The sequence below is a fragment of the Girardinichthys multiradiatus genome, chromosome 7, assembly GCF_021462225.1.
Source record: "Girardinichthys multiradiatus isolate DD_20200921_A chromosome 7, DD_fGirMul_XY1, whole genome shotgun sequence".
Lineage (NCBI taxonomy): Eukaryota > Metazoa > Chordata > Actinopteri > Cyprinodontiformes > Goodeidae > Girardinichthys > Girardinichthys multiradiatus.
Genome location: NC_061800.1, coordinates 39,385,522 through 39,404,155, shown reverse-complemented (window position 1 = coordinate 39,404,155; position 18,634 = coordinate 39,385,522). Strand labels below are relative to the sequence as shown.

General features: G+C 38.1%; 1 protein-coding gene across 4 annotated transcripts in view; it reads right to left on the bottom strand.

Moving 5' to 3' along the window:
• The window catches only part of LOC124871265 (neuropilin-2-like), a 137,165-nt gene that overhangs the window by 35,473 nt on the left and 83,058 nt on the right, over positions 1-18,634 (bottom strand). For all 4 annotated transcript variants that reach the window (XM_047370442.1, XM_047370443.1, XM_047370440.1 and 1 more), the window contains exon 11: positions 18,361-18,505. In XM_047370442.1, the coding sequence (XP_047226398.1) occupies positions 18,361-18,505 (145 nt within the window). The remainder of the gene's footprint in view (positions 1-18,360; positions 18,506-18,634) is intronic.

The window sequence follows — 18,634 nt, the reverse complement described above, 5'->3', positions numbered from 1 at the left end:
TGAAATGTGTAAGAATCTTCATACGTGGTGAAGGCTTTTATATTTTTAAGGTCCCATAAGTGGACAACAGCTCCATACAGCTCCATAGCTTCCCCTAAAGCACAGCTCCTCAAACAAGTGTTCCCTCATAAGTATCAAATTTGGTTCACACAACTTTTTAAACTAGACCAACCAAAAAGATTTTTGAAGCCATGACCAACACCCAACAGAAGGTTGACCAATTTAGATCAAAGATGCCATTTTAGCATTTTTACTTATTTTGTACAGCACTTTAAAAACTCCTTTCAGATAACTCTGACATTTAACACAAAACTCACACATAAATGGTTTGGACTGTGCCAAACTTGACAGTCAGTCAACATATCTACAGTGTCCTCTACACTTATTGCACCCCAGCCTATTAAAGATGAGAAAAAAGTAATAAAATAAAACCCTCTGTTACAGTAGGAATATCTCAAGCTACTTTTCCTTATTAAAATCCAACCTTTAATTTGAGGATGGTTATTCAGTAGAGACAAAAATCTCATGCAGTAATTGTTTTCAAACTCACCTGTGCCACAATTACAGAAAGAGCAATTGACAGAAAAAGCTTTACCATGAACATTATAAAGTGCTTTACATGTTGACCTTTACAAGAGTCAGACTCAAACACACAGATAATCATACATTGTTGCTCAGATCAGTAGGCAACTTGGGATTAGGTGCCTTGCCCAGGGGCAAGTCGACATGTGGCAGGAGGAGGCTGGAATGAAACCTACAACTTTTGGATTGCAAGACGACAACTCTACAGTCGGCCATTTAATGCATTTAATTCATGCTGTAGTTTTTTTAAGTTAATCAGAGTGTGTAAGAATTTTAAGTTGGTAACCCATGACTTCCTGTTTCCATCAACTGTAATTTTGATGATCTAAGCCACTGTTCACAACACAGTAAAGGCAAAATAATTCATTTACATTCATTTACACAAGCAGATGTGTATTAATCTTCATGAATACCTAATGACCTAAATTAGTCCATATTCACAGTTACCGCAAAAACTGACAAGTTTAAAACAACTGGAATTGTGACAAATAAGGCTAAATAAAGACCCAAGTTTTCCTGTCATCATGAACAGTGGGCAAGATAGTAAGGGAGGAACAAAAAATCCCCAATACTCACTGCAGCAAACAGCGGAGTATACAAGTCTCTATATCAACCATTAGACACCATCTGCAGTGGGGAGAACAAAAATATTTGATACACTGCCGATTTTGCAGGTTTTCCCACTTGCAAACCATGTAGAAGTCTTTAATTTTTATTAAAGGTACTCATGACATACAGGGGTTGAACAATGAAACTGAAACACCTGTCATTTTAGTGTGGGAGGTTTCATGGCTAAATTGGACCAGCCTGGTAGCGAGTCTTCATTGATTGCACATTGCACCAGTAAGAGCAGAGTGTGAAGGTTCAATTAGCAAGGTAAGAGCACAGTTTTGCTCAAAATATTGAAATGCACACAACATTATGGGTGACATACCAGAGTTCAAAAGAGGACAAATTGTTGGTCCACATCTTGCTGGTGCATCTGTGACCAAGACAGTAAGTCTTTGTGATGTATCAAGAATCACGGTATCCAGGGTAATGTCAGCATACCACCAAGAAGGACGAACCACATCCAACAGGATTAACTGCGGACGCAAGAGGAAGCTGTCTGAAAGGGATGTTCGGGTGCTAACACGGATTGTATCCAAAAAGCATAAAACCACGGCTGCCCAAATCACGGCAGAATTAAATGTGCACCTCAACTCTCCTGTTTCCACCAGAACTGTCCGTCAGGAGCTCCACAGGGTCAATATACACGGCCAGGCTGCTATAACCAAACCTTTAGTCACTCATGCCAATGCCAAACGTCGGTTTCAATGGTGCAAGGAGCGCAAATCTTGGGCTGTGGACAATGTGAAACATGTATTGTTCTCTGATGAGTCCACATTTACTGTTTTCCCCACATCTGGGAGAGTTACGGTGTGGAGAAGCCCCAAAGAAGCGTATCACCCAGGCTGTTGCATGCCCAGAGTGAAGCATGGGGGTGGATCAGTGATGGTTTGGGCTGCCATGTCATGGCATTCCCTTGGCCCAATACTTGTGCTAGATGGGCGTGTCACTGCCAAGGACTACCGAACCATTCTTGAGGACCATGTGCATCCAATGGTTCAAACATTGTATCCTGAAGGCGGTGCTGTGTATCAGGATGACAATGCACCAATACACACAGCAAGACTGGTGAAAGATTGGTTTGATGAACATGAAAGTGAAGTTGAACATCTCCCATGGCCTGCACAGTCACCAGATCTAAATATTATTGAGCCACTTTGGGGTGTTTTGGAGGAGCGAGTCAGGAAACGTTTTCCTCCACCAGTATCACGTAGTGACCTGGCTACTATCCTGCAAGAAAAATGGCTTAAAATCCCTCTGACCACTGTGCAGGACTTGTATATGTCATTCCCAAGATGAATTGACGCTGTATTGGCCGCAAAAGGAGGCCCTACGCCATACTAATAAATTATTGTGGTCTAAAACCAGGTGTTTCAGTTTCATTGTCCAACCCCTGTAAGTATTTGATCATCTAACAAGCAGTAACATTCCCACCCCATACAGGCCTGTTATTCTTTAAGAAGCCTCCTGTTCTCCACTCATTACTTGTATTAATTGCACCTGTTTGAACTCATTAGCTGTATAAAAGACACCTGTCCACACACTCAGTCAAACAAACTCCAACCTCTCCAGAAAGGCCAAGACCAGAGAGCTGTTTAAGGACATCAGGGATAAAATGGCAGCTCTGCTAGCTCAGTCGCTCTCAGCAGCGAACAGAATCACTGTTTAGCTAGCAGTCCTAGGGAGGAATTGATAGGCTAAGATAGGAGCTGTCTGAGAGGACTCTGAGAATCAATGTTAACCCAAATGACAGAAATGGGCCCCCAGACACAAAATCAATCATCTTCCATGGCTATCTTGTTCCCCAGACCTAAATCCTTTAAGAAAACGTATGGGGTGAGGTAAAGAGTAGAGATGTTGAAAGAGAACTCAGGATTCTGAAAGATTCAATAGACTGGGCAAAAGAAATGGTCAAAGATCCCTCCTCTCTGTATGGTGGCCTTTTAGAAGACCAAGCGCTGTCCTGTTGGAAAAAATGGGGTAGCACCAATCAATAATAACTGGGTGCCAATACATGTGACACAAATGATTTGGAAAAAACATTGGATTTCTTATACTCCTGTAAAAAGATTTACTTGAATTAAAATGCTGGACATTCCTTTTTTAGTGTCAGATAACGCTGCTGCAATAAAATCTGAATTTGGGAGTTTTTATGCAGTTTTACCACAAGAGGGCAATAAATATGACTTTAATAGTCCTAACGTTTTAAATGTCTGTGTAACATCAGACAACAATCTGACCTTTCCGGGTCTTAAGACCTTTAACTACTAACTTAGAATGTATGCATTAATTTTGTTAAAAAAAAGCAGTATACCTTTTTAAACCTTTTAAATTTATATGCAGTTAAATGTTTGAGCCACATTTGAAAGCACACAAGGGCAGAACATCAGTTTTTATGGACAGGAAACTTGGAAAATAGTGAGAACATTTATATTAATGGCATTACAGGGAGCAGAGCAGTTAAGTGTTAAAGTATGACATTAAAGGTGAAGTGATGGTGGAAAGCGTGAGTGTTTTTGTGGATGAAAATCATGGTGGTTGTGTGAATGTCAAATCAGACAACTGCTTCTAAAAACTAGGTTTGACTCATGTGTAACTTGAAGTGCCAGACATAATCATGACTCCTGCTTTGGTGGATGAGTGGTTGAGAAAATGAGTTCTTTACAGGGCATCTTTTTAAAGGCAAATTACCTAAGTATCTTATTGTAAAGCAAGAAACCAATGAGAAACTAAAGCTACACTGGACCCAAAGATGCTATGTTTGGTTGCAAGCACAGTTTCTTTATCTGACCCATTAATAAGTATGAGACAGTGGTTCAAAAGGCAGCAATAATGAAGCTTTAAGTATGGCTAAAGGCGAAAACCATGAGCTTGACAGCTGAGATGCTAAAAGTGAGGATGCTGTTTATGTTAGGAAACTACTGGCAGTGAATTGCTCATTAGCTCACACAGTCTCTGATTGTAATTGTAGCCTTAAGTGTCAGGAGATGAGAGTTGATAAAAAATGAGGCTTCTGGCAACGAATGGCTAAGAACACCATCAAAGCTACAAAGAAATTAGCTTAAGTTAGCAAAAAGCAGTGAGTTGTCAGTCCCAGGGTGTCCTCTTATTGTCATTATCAAAAGTTCATTCAGAGTAAGGGGGAAAAAAAGCATTTAAACATGTTTCTCATACCTAGTAAAATGACCTAAATATTAAGGATATGCTCCTTTAAAAAACTTTAAATGGGTTCTCAATTTTTTAAGTCAGAGATATCTGGGTGGTATTTTCCAGTCCACTAAAGGTTTAAATGTTTTTTCTAAGAGATCAGAGGTCATTTTACATTTGAACCTGTTGATCAAGAATAACATCGCTTGGCAACTCTTGATGTCTCCCAAATGAATAGAAAATTCTGAAAATATATTGAAACTCTCTTCTTGAAACCTATGGACAACCATCAGTCTGTCGTCAGCATATGCCCCTTTTCCACTGGCTCCATTCAGCCCGGCTCCACTCCACTTACATGCAGGTCGGGCAAGCTGTAATTAAAAACATCCTAAATCAGCTCATCACACATAAAATCAGCTTGTTCAGACTGACAAACATTTCCTTTCACTTTTCAGGCTATATTCAGTTCTGTTGAGTCTGAGCTCTTATTATTAGAAAGGTATCCGTTTCTTTCTGTGTTTTTTCCTTTTTACTTTATTTGCGCATGCCATGTGTCTCTTGAGTGGTAATAATACCAAATGACTTGTGAAGTGCGTTTTTAATTTAAGCACGCACAGATATGTAGGCAGAAATCTGGAGATGAACTTCATAACCACCATAAAGTCAAGTGAAGTCAAGTCAAGTTTATTTATATAGCGCTTTTCAGCAACAAGGCACTCAAAATCAAATCATAGGCTTTGTTTAGCCAGGTTACACAAAAAAAGGTTTAGTTTTGTTTAACTTGCTTCACAGTACACCCCGATTGTGAGGTATAAAGGCTCTCCATGATTCATTTATATAATTTCCTCTCCAAATCAGGGAAAGTCCTGTCAAAACATGTGATGGGCCCTAGAGTTAAATTTTTCATGAGATATTAAAAAAATCATGGATTGCTACATAAAAGGATGGAAAATAAATGGAAAAATAGGAAGATATCTGGAAAATTCCGTAAAGGCATGGCGACTCAAAGTGAAATATTTATTTTGGAAAAGTTTGGAAAACGTTTTTGCACACAGACATGTATAAACAGAGTCAACCACAGTGAACCTTAGCCCAGCTCTAAGTGCTTCCATGTGTGGTATCACACGAGGGGAAGAGAAGCAACGGATCTACTGGACTGTCCTGAAGTAAATTAATCATTGTTGTAAAAAATTCAAAAAGCTTATCTTTCTCTGGCTGGCTTAAATTTCATGCACTCAGCATCAAAACATCCTGAAACAAGCTGCTTTGTCACTGCTGGAAGACAAATCTATGTCAGGAGCAGGACTTCTTTTGTCACTCTACTAGGATATTGCATTGCAATTCGGATCTTAAATCAGCGGTTATTTTTACTCCTATGTTTTTGATTTGGCTTATTGAAAAAGTGCTGCAGCATCTAGTGCTAGCAGGATTTTTTTATCAGCTTTTTAAGGCAAAAATAGTTTGTTTAATTACTGGAATGAACCTACTGGAACATCTACTCCATGAGGGTCTGGCAGCAGTCTTGCAGGACTTTAACCTGGGAGTATTCTTTCAGTGCAGAAAGATGGAAGTCTGTTTACCTTTACCAAGATTCACATTGGAAAATAACTCCTCCTTTGAGATCTTTATTCATGTCTTTTGTCAGAACACCTCAATGCTCCTTAAAGTGCCTGTGACACGCTTTTCCCACAACTGAAGAAATTGAAAGAAAGCATCTTAATATTGAAGGAATTGGGCAGTAATTTACATGATATCAGGATTAAAGACGTGATAAAAAACAATTTTGACACAGAATAAGCATATTTCTATGTTAAATTTTGCACGTCCAAAATCGCCCGGAAATGACATCAAAGGGGAAGTCTCCGATCATTCATTGTGAGAGCGTCAATGATAAATCGTTCAGGTAGAAGCCAAGTTGCATTAAAAGCAGCGTTAATATGGGGAAATGGTGCATTGCCGGTGGACGCAGCAATACTACGACAGCAGCCGTTAGTCTGCACAACTTTCCTGAAGTGAAAAGGATCAGAGCTGCCTGGATCAGAGCTGGAAAACTGACAATGGTCAGATGGGCTGGTCCCACCAAGCACAGCCAGTTGTTATCCGAGGACTTTTCAGCAAACTGCTTCGAACAAGAAACCTCTTAATTCGCAAAATAAATGATGTCAGAGGTCAGGATATCTGACAGATGAAGGAGAATGTTGAAGCAGAGTCCATAGCCACGCTGTTCAGAGCATCTGATGGGAAAAGCTCGCCAAAGAAAAGGTTGTTGCTGCTGCTGCTGAACGGATCAAGGCTCAGCAGGGAAGAACACTTCCTTGTTGCAAAAGTACATTTTTATATCGGCGGTTACTGTTAATATTTAAAAATCATTAACAATTATTAACAGTAATAACCTGAAATTATTATTATGATGAAAATAAGATAAATTACACACTCATACAATATATTTAAATAAATGTTTTCTAGAGATTCTAATATACAGATAAAAAAAATGACACACCAGGTAGTGTCTTCAGATCTTGGCTCATCCTTTGTGTCTGCTGCTGCTGATCCATGCTACTCACTTCGCATCCGGTTGTTTCCCTCAGTGCCATATTTACTGTAACCCTGGATTTACACTGTATTTGCTATGGTCCGGTCCAGTCTGCTGCCCAGAGGAGCTCCAAGAACCATACGCGCGATAAAAGCCAGTGATAAATGAGGTAGCAAGTCCAAAACAACTAATTCTGTGGAAGTTAAACCAGTTGAACGTCTTCATTTTTTGTTTTCTGCATCCAGATATTTTCATGTGTTTTGTTCTACAATGGGTGAGTTCACTGAGTGCAGCGAAGCTATATTTGTTGCTTAGTTTGGTGCATTTAATGTTTCATTGCTCAGTTTATAATACCTTAGTTAACCCAGTAACTGATCTATTTGATCTAATGTTAACAACTGCTAATATTTACACGTGTGTGTATGTATGTATATATATATATATATATATATGCATGTGTGTATTTATTAATATAGCGAAATCTAGTTCGTCTATAGGAAATATTTCCTGGTGGTGCGGTATGCTTCATATTGACTCCGGCCGTGCTCCGACAAAAATAAACTCTGGTGGAATTAGATGGCCGTCTGCACGCCACAGCACTTGTGCTCTGCCATCTGATGAAAGCTGACTTTCTTCTCCTGACTCTGCTGCGTCTCTTTGTGATAGTGATTGAAAAATATCTAAAGAAATACCAGATTCTTCGCAGCTGTCTTTGTTGCTGACCATTGTAGCCACAGTCAGTTTACGTGCGGGGGTTCCCCTGTGACGTCATAAATGAACACAACAGAATCGCAAAAAAGTTGTCTTGGTTTCCGCTTTAATAAAACGATTTAAACCAACTTCTATATTCTACTCGTAATCTGCTGTAAGGAAATGGCGTTCTATGACTACAATGAATAATATCTACCAGTAGGAGGCCACATAGTTATTTTGGTTTGGTCAATGGTCTTAATGCATCATATTATGTAGTAAAGTACCCCAATTAGGGTCAGAACCAAACATGGAACGTTGACAGAAAAAATATATAAAAATTAAAATGCACTTATATACAATTACTGTCATAAAATTATGAAAACGATTTTGAAAAAAACTGTCAGAAGGTCTTTCAGAAATCTTCTCTGAACTTTGGCTGCTCTTTGAATTTCTAATGTGTAGTAAGTGAGCATGTACGGAAAAATCTTGTTTTCTTTGTAAGGCCACTAAACTTAAACCTGTAAAATCTGCGGGAATACATCTCCTAAACCAAGGAGACGAACCAGAGATGTGTCAAAACATACCAGAAAACTTAAAGAACCGGTTTTCAATTGGATTTTTTCCCCTTTGTTAAAGACAATCTTTCACAAAAACGCATTATGTTCCAATTTTTTCAATGAATTTTTGACAAATAGTAAATATGACAATACATAAAGGGCATAGAATTGATGATCAACTGAGGAATGATGCATTTCTCAGGACCTGCACCAGGTCTTTGCAGCATAGTTTATACGCTATGGAATGCCTTTTTATTAAGTACACACAGCACAATGAGTGAAAAAGCAGCCAAAGTACAAAGAAAAACCTTCAAAGAGATTAGAAAACTTAAAACTACTGACTCTTACAAAAAATTGGGGCAATTTGAATGTAAAATGTAAAGTAAATGTTGGAAAGATAAAAAAAAACCATTGCACAATGCTGTACATGAACAGTTCATCGTTCAATTCAGCGTTTCTTCTTACACTGTTTTTCATCTATATAACACATTCCATTTGTTTTGTTTTAAACCTGCCCCTGTTGTGGTTTTCCTGAAACTTTGCTTTAAATTTTATTGGTAAGTGAGACTGAAGTAAGGGTGTAACTGAGGGCACATCCCACCGATCACATGAGACTATCTGAACTGGAGCCACAGCTCACATGTGATAGTAATCAGCAAACCTGGACCTGACACACACACACACACACACACACACACACACACACACACACACACACACACACCACACACACACTAACAGTTGGCAAGAGTCATATGATTGGCTGGGAACCTGGAAGAACAGAACAACTCCAGAATGTTCTCAAACGATCAGCAGGACGTCCGTGGAAAGATATTTGCTTTTCCTTCGCACATTTTCAATCATAAAGTATAAACATGCTGATTCTTTCACCTCAAAAATTTAGTTTATTTTCAGTATCATCCAGTGAATCTTTTGAAAAAAAAAAAAACAGTAAAACTTTTATTTTCTCTCCTAATTTGCTCAAGAACTTTTCAAGGTACATCGAGATACATCGCCCTCCGCAGTTCAGGCATCATAAATAGTTGTTATAGAGTCTGAGACCCCCCAAGATGCCAATTTCTACTGCAGTTCTCTTACAGTGAGCTTTATTGTTTTGGCAGCACTACATCATCCAGCTCCTTGTAAACCCAAGGAAAGTAGCCAATAAGTTTAATAAAGTTAGACAAATGTACCTGATATGTCCCAGAACGTAGCATGTAAGTCCCGAAAAGTATCTGCCAAGTTCCAGAAAGTATCCCAAAGGTTTTGGGAAAGTATCTTGAGGAAGTAAAGTAAATGGTGAGTTTCAGAATAAATCAGAAACTGGGAAAGTTTCACCAAAAGTTCCAGGACGTAAAATTTAAATGTTCGGAAAATACCAAGTGAGTTCCAGAAGTAACTAACTTTAAGTTCATGTCTATGTGCAGTTTCATGTTGTCAAGGTTCAAGTTGTTTTAAACTTTTCATTATTGCTCTGGCTGTAAATACGGTCAGGATTAAGCAATTAGCTATTTTCTGTAGCCATTTCCTGACATGTGAAGATCAACACCACACATATACCTTCCTTCAATGGCATGTTCTCCTGTATTTCCGATTTTAAATAGCAGCCAAGAGAGAAGAGCCTATGGTATGCCATTTTTATATCTTAGGGAAACAGGAAATCATGCAAAACCAATTAAAACTTACTTGACACTAATAAACCTAAATAGTATAATGATGTTATGTGAGATTACACAACCATATCGAAAGCACATTTACTTTAAGTCTTTTTAAACATATTTACCAGTGGTGCCCAGAATTATGGAAGGTGCTGTATGTATAGAAACGTCATATCACCACATCACTGCTTTATTTTAGGATTTTTCACTTGGAAGTCATCAGAAACAAGCCATCAGCCCTGAGTCATGCAAACTAATAGCTGCATAACTGCAGAACTACTTTAGCCACACCACTGTGGTTTTGTTGGACGAAAGAGGCAAAAAACACATAGTTTCTCAGAATTGGGCTGGCAGCATCCAAACTTTCCATGATTCCAGGAGCACCAGTAGCAGCTGAATAAAGACAAAGCTCGAGTCTTAGCTTTACTAAGACTCGAGGCGCTTTCACTCTTTGTCTCTATTTATTGCAGTTTCTCATTTAGTTTCCTCAATAACTTCACAAATAACACTGTAGCTGTTGATGGAGATGAGAAATGAAGCATGTATTGACACAGCTAAGAGCAAACGCTTTAAAACCTTTATGCCAAACAGGTGTGAGCGTGTATTTGTGTATACATCTGTGCCTCCCTGCATGGCTGCCAACAGCTAGGTGTGGAGTGAAAGAGACGCGGGTGCAGCAGATGTTCTGATAGCTCACTCTTTTAAAAACGTGATGGGAACTGGCAGCTCGTGAGCTTTCGGTTCACAGCCGATAGTTGAGGTTACAGCACCTAAATTACACGTTGCCTCCGTAGCTAGCGTGGATGATTGGAAATGAGCAGTAATCTTTTGGCTTTTGTTTCTGTGTTTGCACTGAAGGTTTTTGTACAATAATGAGATGCAAACTACATTTTATTGTGTGTCCCTGAAGAACCTATGAATCTGTTCTTTGTTTGTATTGGATTTTTGGAACTGGGATTGTCTCCCTTGTGTGAGGAAATTGTTAGGTCAGTTCACTTGATTGGAGAAAATGAAAACAATATAAGGGTGGTAATGGAAAAGCTATTTCTTTGCCTGTATATCTGAATAGTAAATAAAGTAAACAACATGAGTAACTATGCTTGTTTTTGGAGTAGATCAGTAATTTGGAAGAATAAATTGATTTTACCTGGGCCTAAGTCAAACTGGAAGCAAACTTATCTATGATTTCTTCACATTTGTTACAATGAAGAGTCTTAAACATTAACCAGGATTGGGAATTTTTCAGAATCCCTTTTCTTTCCCCAAAAAGTGAACTGCATTTGTGTATTTAAAAAAACGGCAATAAAAAAAAATGCAATAATTTTAATATCATTTCACAGTGAAAAGATTTGAAGTCAAACGTTTATGTACGTGGTCCTAAAATATTTCTCCAGAAATGCATTTTGCCTAACCACGTGGACTACCACAAATTTTCAGTTAAGTTTGAAACTGTCAGTTTTAGAGCAGGGTTTTGTTTCTGGATCTGCAGTCTATTAGTTCAACTGGTTTTACTGTCGGCAGTGACACTGGTTTTCCAGTAGTTTCCAGTTCATGGCAGGCTTGAGCTTTTTCCCAAAGATTTTGCACCAGATACTTGAAAGTTCAATACAGTTTGGCATCCCAATAAGAAATAATACCAAATACACATCAAAACTGGTTGACATGAACCATATGCAGTGGCCTCAACCCTATGGAAAATTTGTAGAATATGCTTACAAAGCCAGGCACATTGCAGGAATCCTACCAGTTTAGATAAACTTTACCAGTTCTGCCAAGAAGAGTGGTCAAATATTTTGGCTGAATTATGCTGTTGATGGATTTAACGAGTGATGTTGAGGTGTGGCTTTTACCTTGAAATTGCAATATACAGTCATATTTAATAAATTAGAATATTTGCGTTGATGAGGCTCTTTTGTCAGATTAAAGGTACCTTTTGAAAATAACCTTTAAGCGGTTATTAAAAATAGCTTTCATTAAGCCCAAATTTCTGTGTCAAAAAGGTTTTTTTATTAGTCCGATTGTGTTTTCATCAGCTGTAAGCAAGAAATCATCATAACAGAAATAAAGGCTTAAAAACAAGTCTTTGTGTAATTAATTTATACAATGTGTTTCACTTGTTACTGAAATTAATGAACATTTTAGCAATATTTTATTTTATTAAAAATTACTGTATACCTAAGCCTGTGTGTTTTTTGTAAAGTAGTTTTAATTTAGAAAAAAAAAAAATTTTTTCTAAAAAAAAAAAAAAAGAATATTTCATATGCTTCAGTAGAAGCATGAAATACATGACTTTAATGTTCTTTGTAAGTGTATGTAAACGTCTGACCTGTGCTGTATAAAAAAAAGCATAGAGGTCAAATGTGGTCCTTCTCTTGTTGAACTCTGCATATCTCTTCCAGTCGGTAGCCCCGTCTGTGTGTGAATTTATAGGAGAAGCCCACTAGAGTCGAATGTCTGCATTTCTTGCAAGCTGGTGCTTTTGTGTAAACAGCTGCGCTCAGTGGACTGAGGATAACGCAACACTAAATATTTCATATTTTCTTCTAAAACATAATAAATCCAAATGGAGAAAATAGGTTATTTTTGTCATTTATAGCTCTAGAAAAATGATTGTGACTTCATAAGTAATGTTTTTATTTTTTTACATAATCAAAAACAGATGATAAAAGTTGAAGTTAAGATGTAGACTTATCTCACTGTGTGGTTTTATTTATCGGTTGGTAGCAGGAGCAGTTGTTATAGTGTTCAAGTGAAGTGGGAATGAACTGTTATCATGTCTAATGCACAGATTACATCTGGAGGATGAACATCTGGCAAGCAGACACAGACAACCAGACCAGCAGACAATCACTGCAGCCATGATGTTGATCTTTACAACAATGGCAGCTGATTGTTTGTGATTTGCTTTAGATGCAATCACACACAAGGCATATGGACAAAATAAAGTTATTTTGACTGCTTGCATTTGTGTAATGGCATAACATTTGTCCTTTTTTCATTATTGTTTAATGTGTGCTTTCTTTTGTTTTTGCAAATTATTCTCAATTTATTCTTTAGAAATAAGTGTAAATTAGTGTTGAGTAAAACAGCAACAACTATAATAGTTAAATGCAGAGTGGAATGGTTTTAATTGCATATAATTATAAAAGAACTACAATTCTTTCCTCAATAATAGCAGAAAAAAATGTTAATAGTTTTAGGCTTTTCACTCACTGGTTTTGCTTTTCTTGGCAATAGAGTCCAGGTGGGTTTGGTTTTATACAAAGGACACACATGTGCAAAAGTACCTTGTTCCTGCTGTTATGTATGTTAAAGGACCTGTGATGTTGGGGGCCTGTTCTTGTCTTCCATATGCATTAGGGGCATTTTTATTGTGTGTGGATTTTCAAGCAAAAGCTGAAAATCTACACACACGCAGATGGATATTGATGCAACACATACAGCAAAATCAACGCAGAAATGGCACACAAAACAACCCCTTTCCTGGTCATTCAGTCCCCAGACCATCCCACAGAAAACCTTTTAGGTGAGCTGAAGAGAAGAACAAATAGGAGAGGATCCAGGAGATTTTGCAAAGAGGAGTGGTCAAAGATGCCCCTCTCTGCATGCTCCAACATTATGAGACGTTATCGGAGAAGAAGGGCTAGGAAAGTATTCTATACTAAGAATTAACAACAGTGGTTCCAGTAATTGTGCCACTAGTGATTTTATAAACAATTATTTTAATGTAAATTTTCCCACTGAACAAATGTACTCAAATTAAAAGTTGGGTTTTTCTAAAGTTGTTGGTGTGAAATTATGCTGTTGCAATAAAATGTGTATTTGTTTTGAAGCTTTTTACACACCCTTATCAGGGGTGCCAATAAATGTGACCAGTACTGTATTATCTTAGAAAAAAAAAAACAGAGTATACTGCTGTTTTTCCAGTGTCCCCATCATAAACAGCCTGGTTGGGTCTGACACATCTGGGATATATTGCTCCCTTTGGGCTCCTTTTCTCACCCCGCATGCACACACAAGTGCAGAAAAACAACTAAATCCATCAGCTGTAGCCAACAGCCCCATTCATTTCCACTGGGAGCAGGTATGTGTCGTTTCCTCTTCATGTCTTCACCTGTCACATGCCCCTAAAGTCACAGGATTAGATGGTACCAAAAGCAGGAGGCGGGCCATAACAGCAGGATTTTTGGAGTGGAAGTGAAGCACAAGTTGAGCTCTGATTATTTTATGAAACAGCACAGGACATTACGACGAAAAGATGTTACAAATTTACTGACAAGCTATCCATTGTCTCTGGTTCATTTGCTGAGGAATTTATGTAGTGCATTGATATTGTGCAAGCTAGGCCAGAAATGTAGGAGAATTGGCACAATGGCTTGCTTTATTTTTTTAAATGATTGCACAGCAGGGAAAAGAATTGCTTGCCACAGCTAAAGTGGTCCATACAGCAATGGCACATTGTAATAAATTGTACTTTCTGAGCTCAGTAAAGTAACATGTAGATTGATGGCACACATTCATCACTGTGCTAAATTACCTCTCCTTTCACACTAATCCTAAAGTAGAACAATATCTCAAGATAAGTAAGAAAAATCCTGATATTTGGTTTTAACAGACCTGATTATGGGCGGAATAACATTGCTCAGCAACTATACTGCACCTAATCCATTGCTACACTCTAGAAACCTGTTACTAACCAAATGGGCTGTGAGTACAATGTATTACACAGCTGCCCACTATGAGTAAAAGTCCTCTGACCTAGACATTTTAATCCCTGCCCAGACATGTTTCAAAGCCTCCAATGGAGCACGAATATTAACTTTAACCTCTAATATATATACAGGATGCATGGGGACAGAGACCTACACAAATGACTTTCTGCCACAAAGTTACACATACAACAATTAACACCATGGGAAATGAAAATAAAAGGTTTAAATAATGTTTGCTGTTCTTTTATTGAGGTTTCTTAAATCTTACTCGTTAATTAAGATTAAAAATTATGATATACACACAGCATGATATTAAGAATAAAGTAACTAACAGGTACAAAGGATCTAATTATTCTTATTGGCCCTTACTCTCAATTTTTAGATCAGTTTTCAGACCTTTTATCTGATTTAGTGTTAAATACAGATAAGGTTATTATAGTGGGGGATTTTAACATTCCCAATCCCAACCAAATTATTTAAGGAAGTGTTCCCTCTGATTACCAGCCCCATTTTAGGTATGATTAACCTATCCTTAGTAAATGGATATGTACCACAGGCTTTTAAGGTAGCTGTAATTAAACCTTTGCTTAAAAAACCTTCGTTTGATCGAGATGACTTGAAAAATTACAGACCTATATCCAATCTTCCATTCTTATCTAAAATTCTTGAGAAAATTGTTGCTAATCAAATGTGTTCAGCATTTATACAGCAATGACCTGTTTGAAGAGTCTCAGTCAGGTTTCAGAGCTCATCATAGCACTGAAACAGCTCTGCTGAAAGTCACTAATGATATTCTTATGGCCTCAGATACTGGACTTGTGTCTGTTCTGGTTCTGTTAGATCTCAGTGCTGCATTTGAAACAGTCGATCACAATATTCTCTTAAAAACGCTGGAATATGTTGTAGGGATCAGGGCAACAGCGCTAGGCTGGTTTAAATCTTATCTGTCTGACAGATTCCAGTTTGTTCACGTGAATGATAAATCATCTTTAAACTCCAGGGTTAATTGTGAAGTACCACAGGGTTCAGTACTTGGGCCAATTCTCTTTACTATATAAATGCTTCCAATAGGTAAAATTATCAGGCAGCATAGGATAAATTTTCACTGTTACGCTGATGATACTCAGCTTTACTTCTCCATAAATCCTGATGAGCCCAACCAGTTAGTTAGACTACAAGCATGTCTTGAAGATATAAAAACTTGGATGACTTTAAATTTTCTGCTTCTAAATTCAGACAAGACAGAAGTTGTCGTCTTTGGACCGGAGTCTTTAAAAAAGAAACTGCTTAGGCAATCACTTAACCTGAATGGCATTAAATTGACCTCCGATAATAAAGTAAAAAATCTTGGTGTTATTTTTGACCAGGACATGTCATTTAAATCCCATATTAAACAGGTTTCTAGGATTTCCTTCTTTCATCTCCGGAACATTGCCAAAATTAGAAATATCCTGTCCAGGAGTGACGCTGAAAAACTAGTCCACGTATTTGTTACTTCAAGGCTGGACTATTGTAATTCTTTACTATCAGGATGTCCACAAAATGCAGTTAAAAGCCTTCAGCTGATTCAAAATGCTGCAGCAAGAGTTCTGATGAAAATTAAAAAGAGAGATCATATTTCTCCTATTTTATCTTCCCTTCATTGGCTCCCTGTTAAATCCAGAATAGAATTTAAAATTCTCCTTCTCACATATAAAGCCCTTAATTATTTAGCCCATTCTAGAAATAGAATGGGATGCAGATTTTTTAGTTATCAGGCTCCTCTCCTGTGGAACCAGCTCCCAGTTTTAGTCCGTGAGGCAGACACCCTGTCTACTTTTAAGGCTAGGCTTAAAACTTTCCTTATTGATAAAGCTTATAGTTAGAGTGGCTTAGGTTATCCTGAGCTATCTTCCTTATTTTTTACCTCCATCTTCTTCCCTCCCTGTTGGATGGAGTAAGGGGGAGTCAGGTTTAACCTAAACCGGCTCAGTTATGGTTGAGGTGCAAACACACCCTCCATTTCTGCTACCTGTATGACCCCTTCTCTTTTCCAATGGTTATGGTCAATCGGACAGAGAGAGGTATCCTAATCGTTGCAGTTTTTAGTATAACAATGGCCATCAGTGGGCTCTAGATGGACTAACTATCTAATTTTAAGGCTAGGCTTAAAACTTTCCTTTTTGATGAAGCTTATATTTAGAGTAGCTTAGGTTATCCTGAGCTATCTCTTTAGTTATGCTTCTATAGGCTTAGGCTGCTGGAGGACATAATGACCACTTTCACCCTCTTTGCTACATTCTCACACTACTCTCCAATTGTGCATTATTTGCGGTTATTTCAGTTTTTAACTTTATGTTCTCCCTCTTTTCTCTTCCTAGAAGCTACACCTGGCCTGACTCTGTGTCTACTTGTGACACCTTTCTGGAGAGGGGCATCGTCCAAGCTTCTGCTGGCAACAACTTAATGCTCACCCTCTACCGATGACCCACATAGCCCTGTCTTTCAGTGTTTAACCCTTTCTCTCTCCTAGATATAGCTACTGACTGAGCTTTTACTGTAACTAACTCTATGTGCTCTTTCAGAGTCTAACCTTGAAAACTGACTCAGTTTATCTGTTCATTCTTTCTAGGTGAAACGACTAAAGGAGCTACATCCATTAACATTTACTTTTCCTTCCCATAGAAAGTACTCCTGGATCAGTGCTTCTTTGTTCTTTTTGTGTCTCTGCTCTGTTCTCTCAAACCCCCAGTCGGTCGTGGCAGATGGCCGCTCACACTGAGTCTGGTTCTGCTGGAGGATTCTTCCTGTTAAAAGGGAGTTTTTCCTCTCCACTGTCGCTACATGCATGCTCAGTATGAGGGATTGCTGCAAAGTCAACACCAGTGACTGTCCACTGTCTCTACATGCTCATCCAGAAGGAGAGACTGCTACAAGTCTCTGACTCGATGCAATCTGCTGGGTTTCCTTAGATAGAAAATTTTTTATCCAATTTGAATAAATAATTGAATCTGACTGCACTGTTCAATGGTTAGGATTAATTGGAATGTATGTACCTGACTTTTATGAAGTGCCTTGAGACGACATGTGTTGTGAATTGGCGCAATATAAATAAACTGAATTGAATTGGTAATGTTAGAAGATAGCGTTAAAACCTAAATCCGCAACAAGTACAAATAATTTAGGCTTAACCTTATTTGCACTCATTGACAAATCTGACAGAAAACCAATGGCTCTTTAATCAGAAACTTGGTAAAAAAAAACCGTAGCTTTCCCAATTATGGCTTTAAACCAAAGAATAAAGTCTTACAATGCTCATTTGAATTATGGAGATCTTTTTTCTGAGACAAAAGGTTTCTTTCTAATAAAAGTTTAAAGTAATATTTTGTTGTAGCAACAAGAAACAAACTGGATCTGTCTTTCCCATATACAGGCTCCTGGATATCCTGAATATGTGTTCTTTTTTGTGACCTTGCCTACCTGCAAATGGTAGATTAAATATGGGACATTGTTAAAAATATATATTTCTGCTGTTTGGAGAATTTTAAATATGTCCTACAGACCTGGAAGCTGAAAGGTGCTAATTCTGAACTCCAACCAGACCCTAAACCAGAGATCTCAAAGTCCAGTTTCTGAGGGGAGGTGTTCTGAAGGTTTTAGATGAACCTCTGGTTTAGCACACCTTAATTAATTAATTAGGTCATTAGCAGGACTTTGTTGACTTTAAGGCATACTGAGAAGCCTATCAGCCATTGGATTTTGGTGGGTTGTACCGTGAACCCATCTAAAAGTTGCAGGAAACTGGTCATTGACGACTGCAGGTTGAGAGCCCTGCCCCTAAACAATCCAAGGTTGTAAATCATGCTCTGCTTTCAAGTGTGCACTCTTACCAGGCAGGTCACAGCCGAGAACCTCCATCCTCATGCCGATCCCAGCAGGTGACCATCGCTCTGGGAAAACTCTGATGTGCTGGGTGACAATCTCATCAAACCTCCGCACTTCTGGGGTATCATAGTGACTGTTCCCTTCAAAAATCTGAGTGAACAGATGGAAAAATCATTTCATTTTTAGACTAAAGATTAGAAAAGTTTAGACCAAAGAAGATTTTAATAAGTGTTAAATCAGATTGTGTATGTTATTATGCCAATTTTGGGCAATACTGAC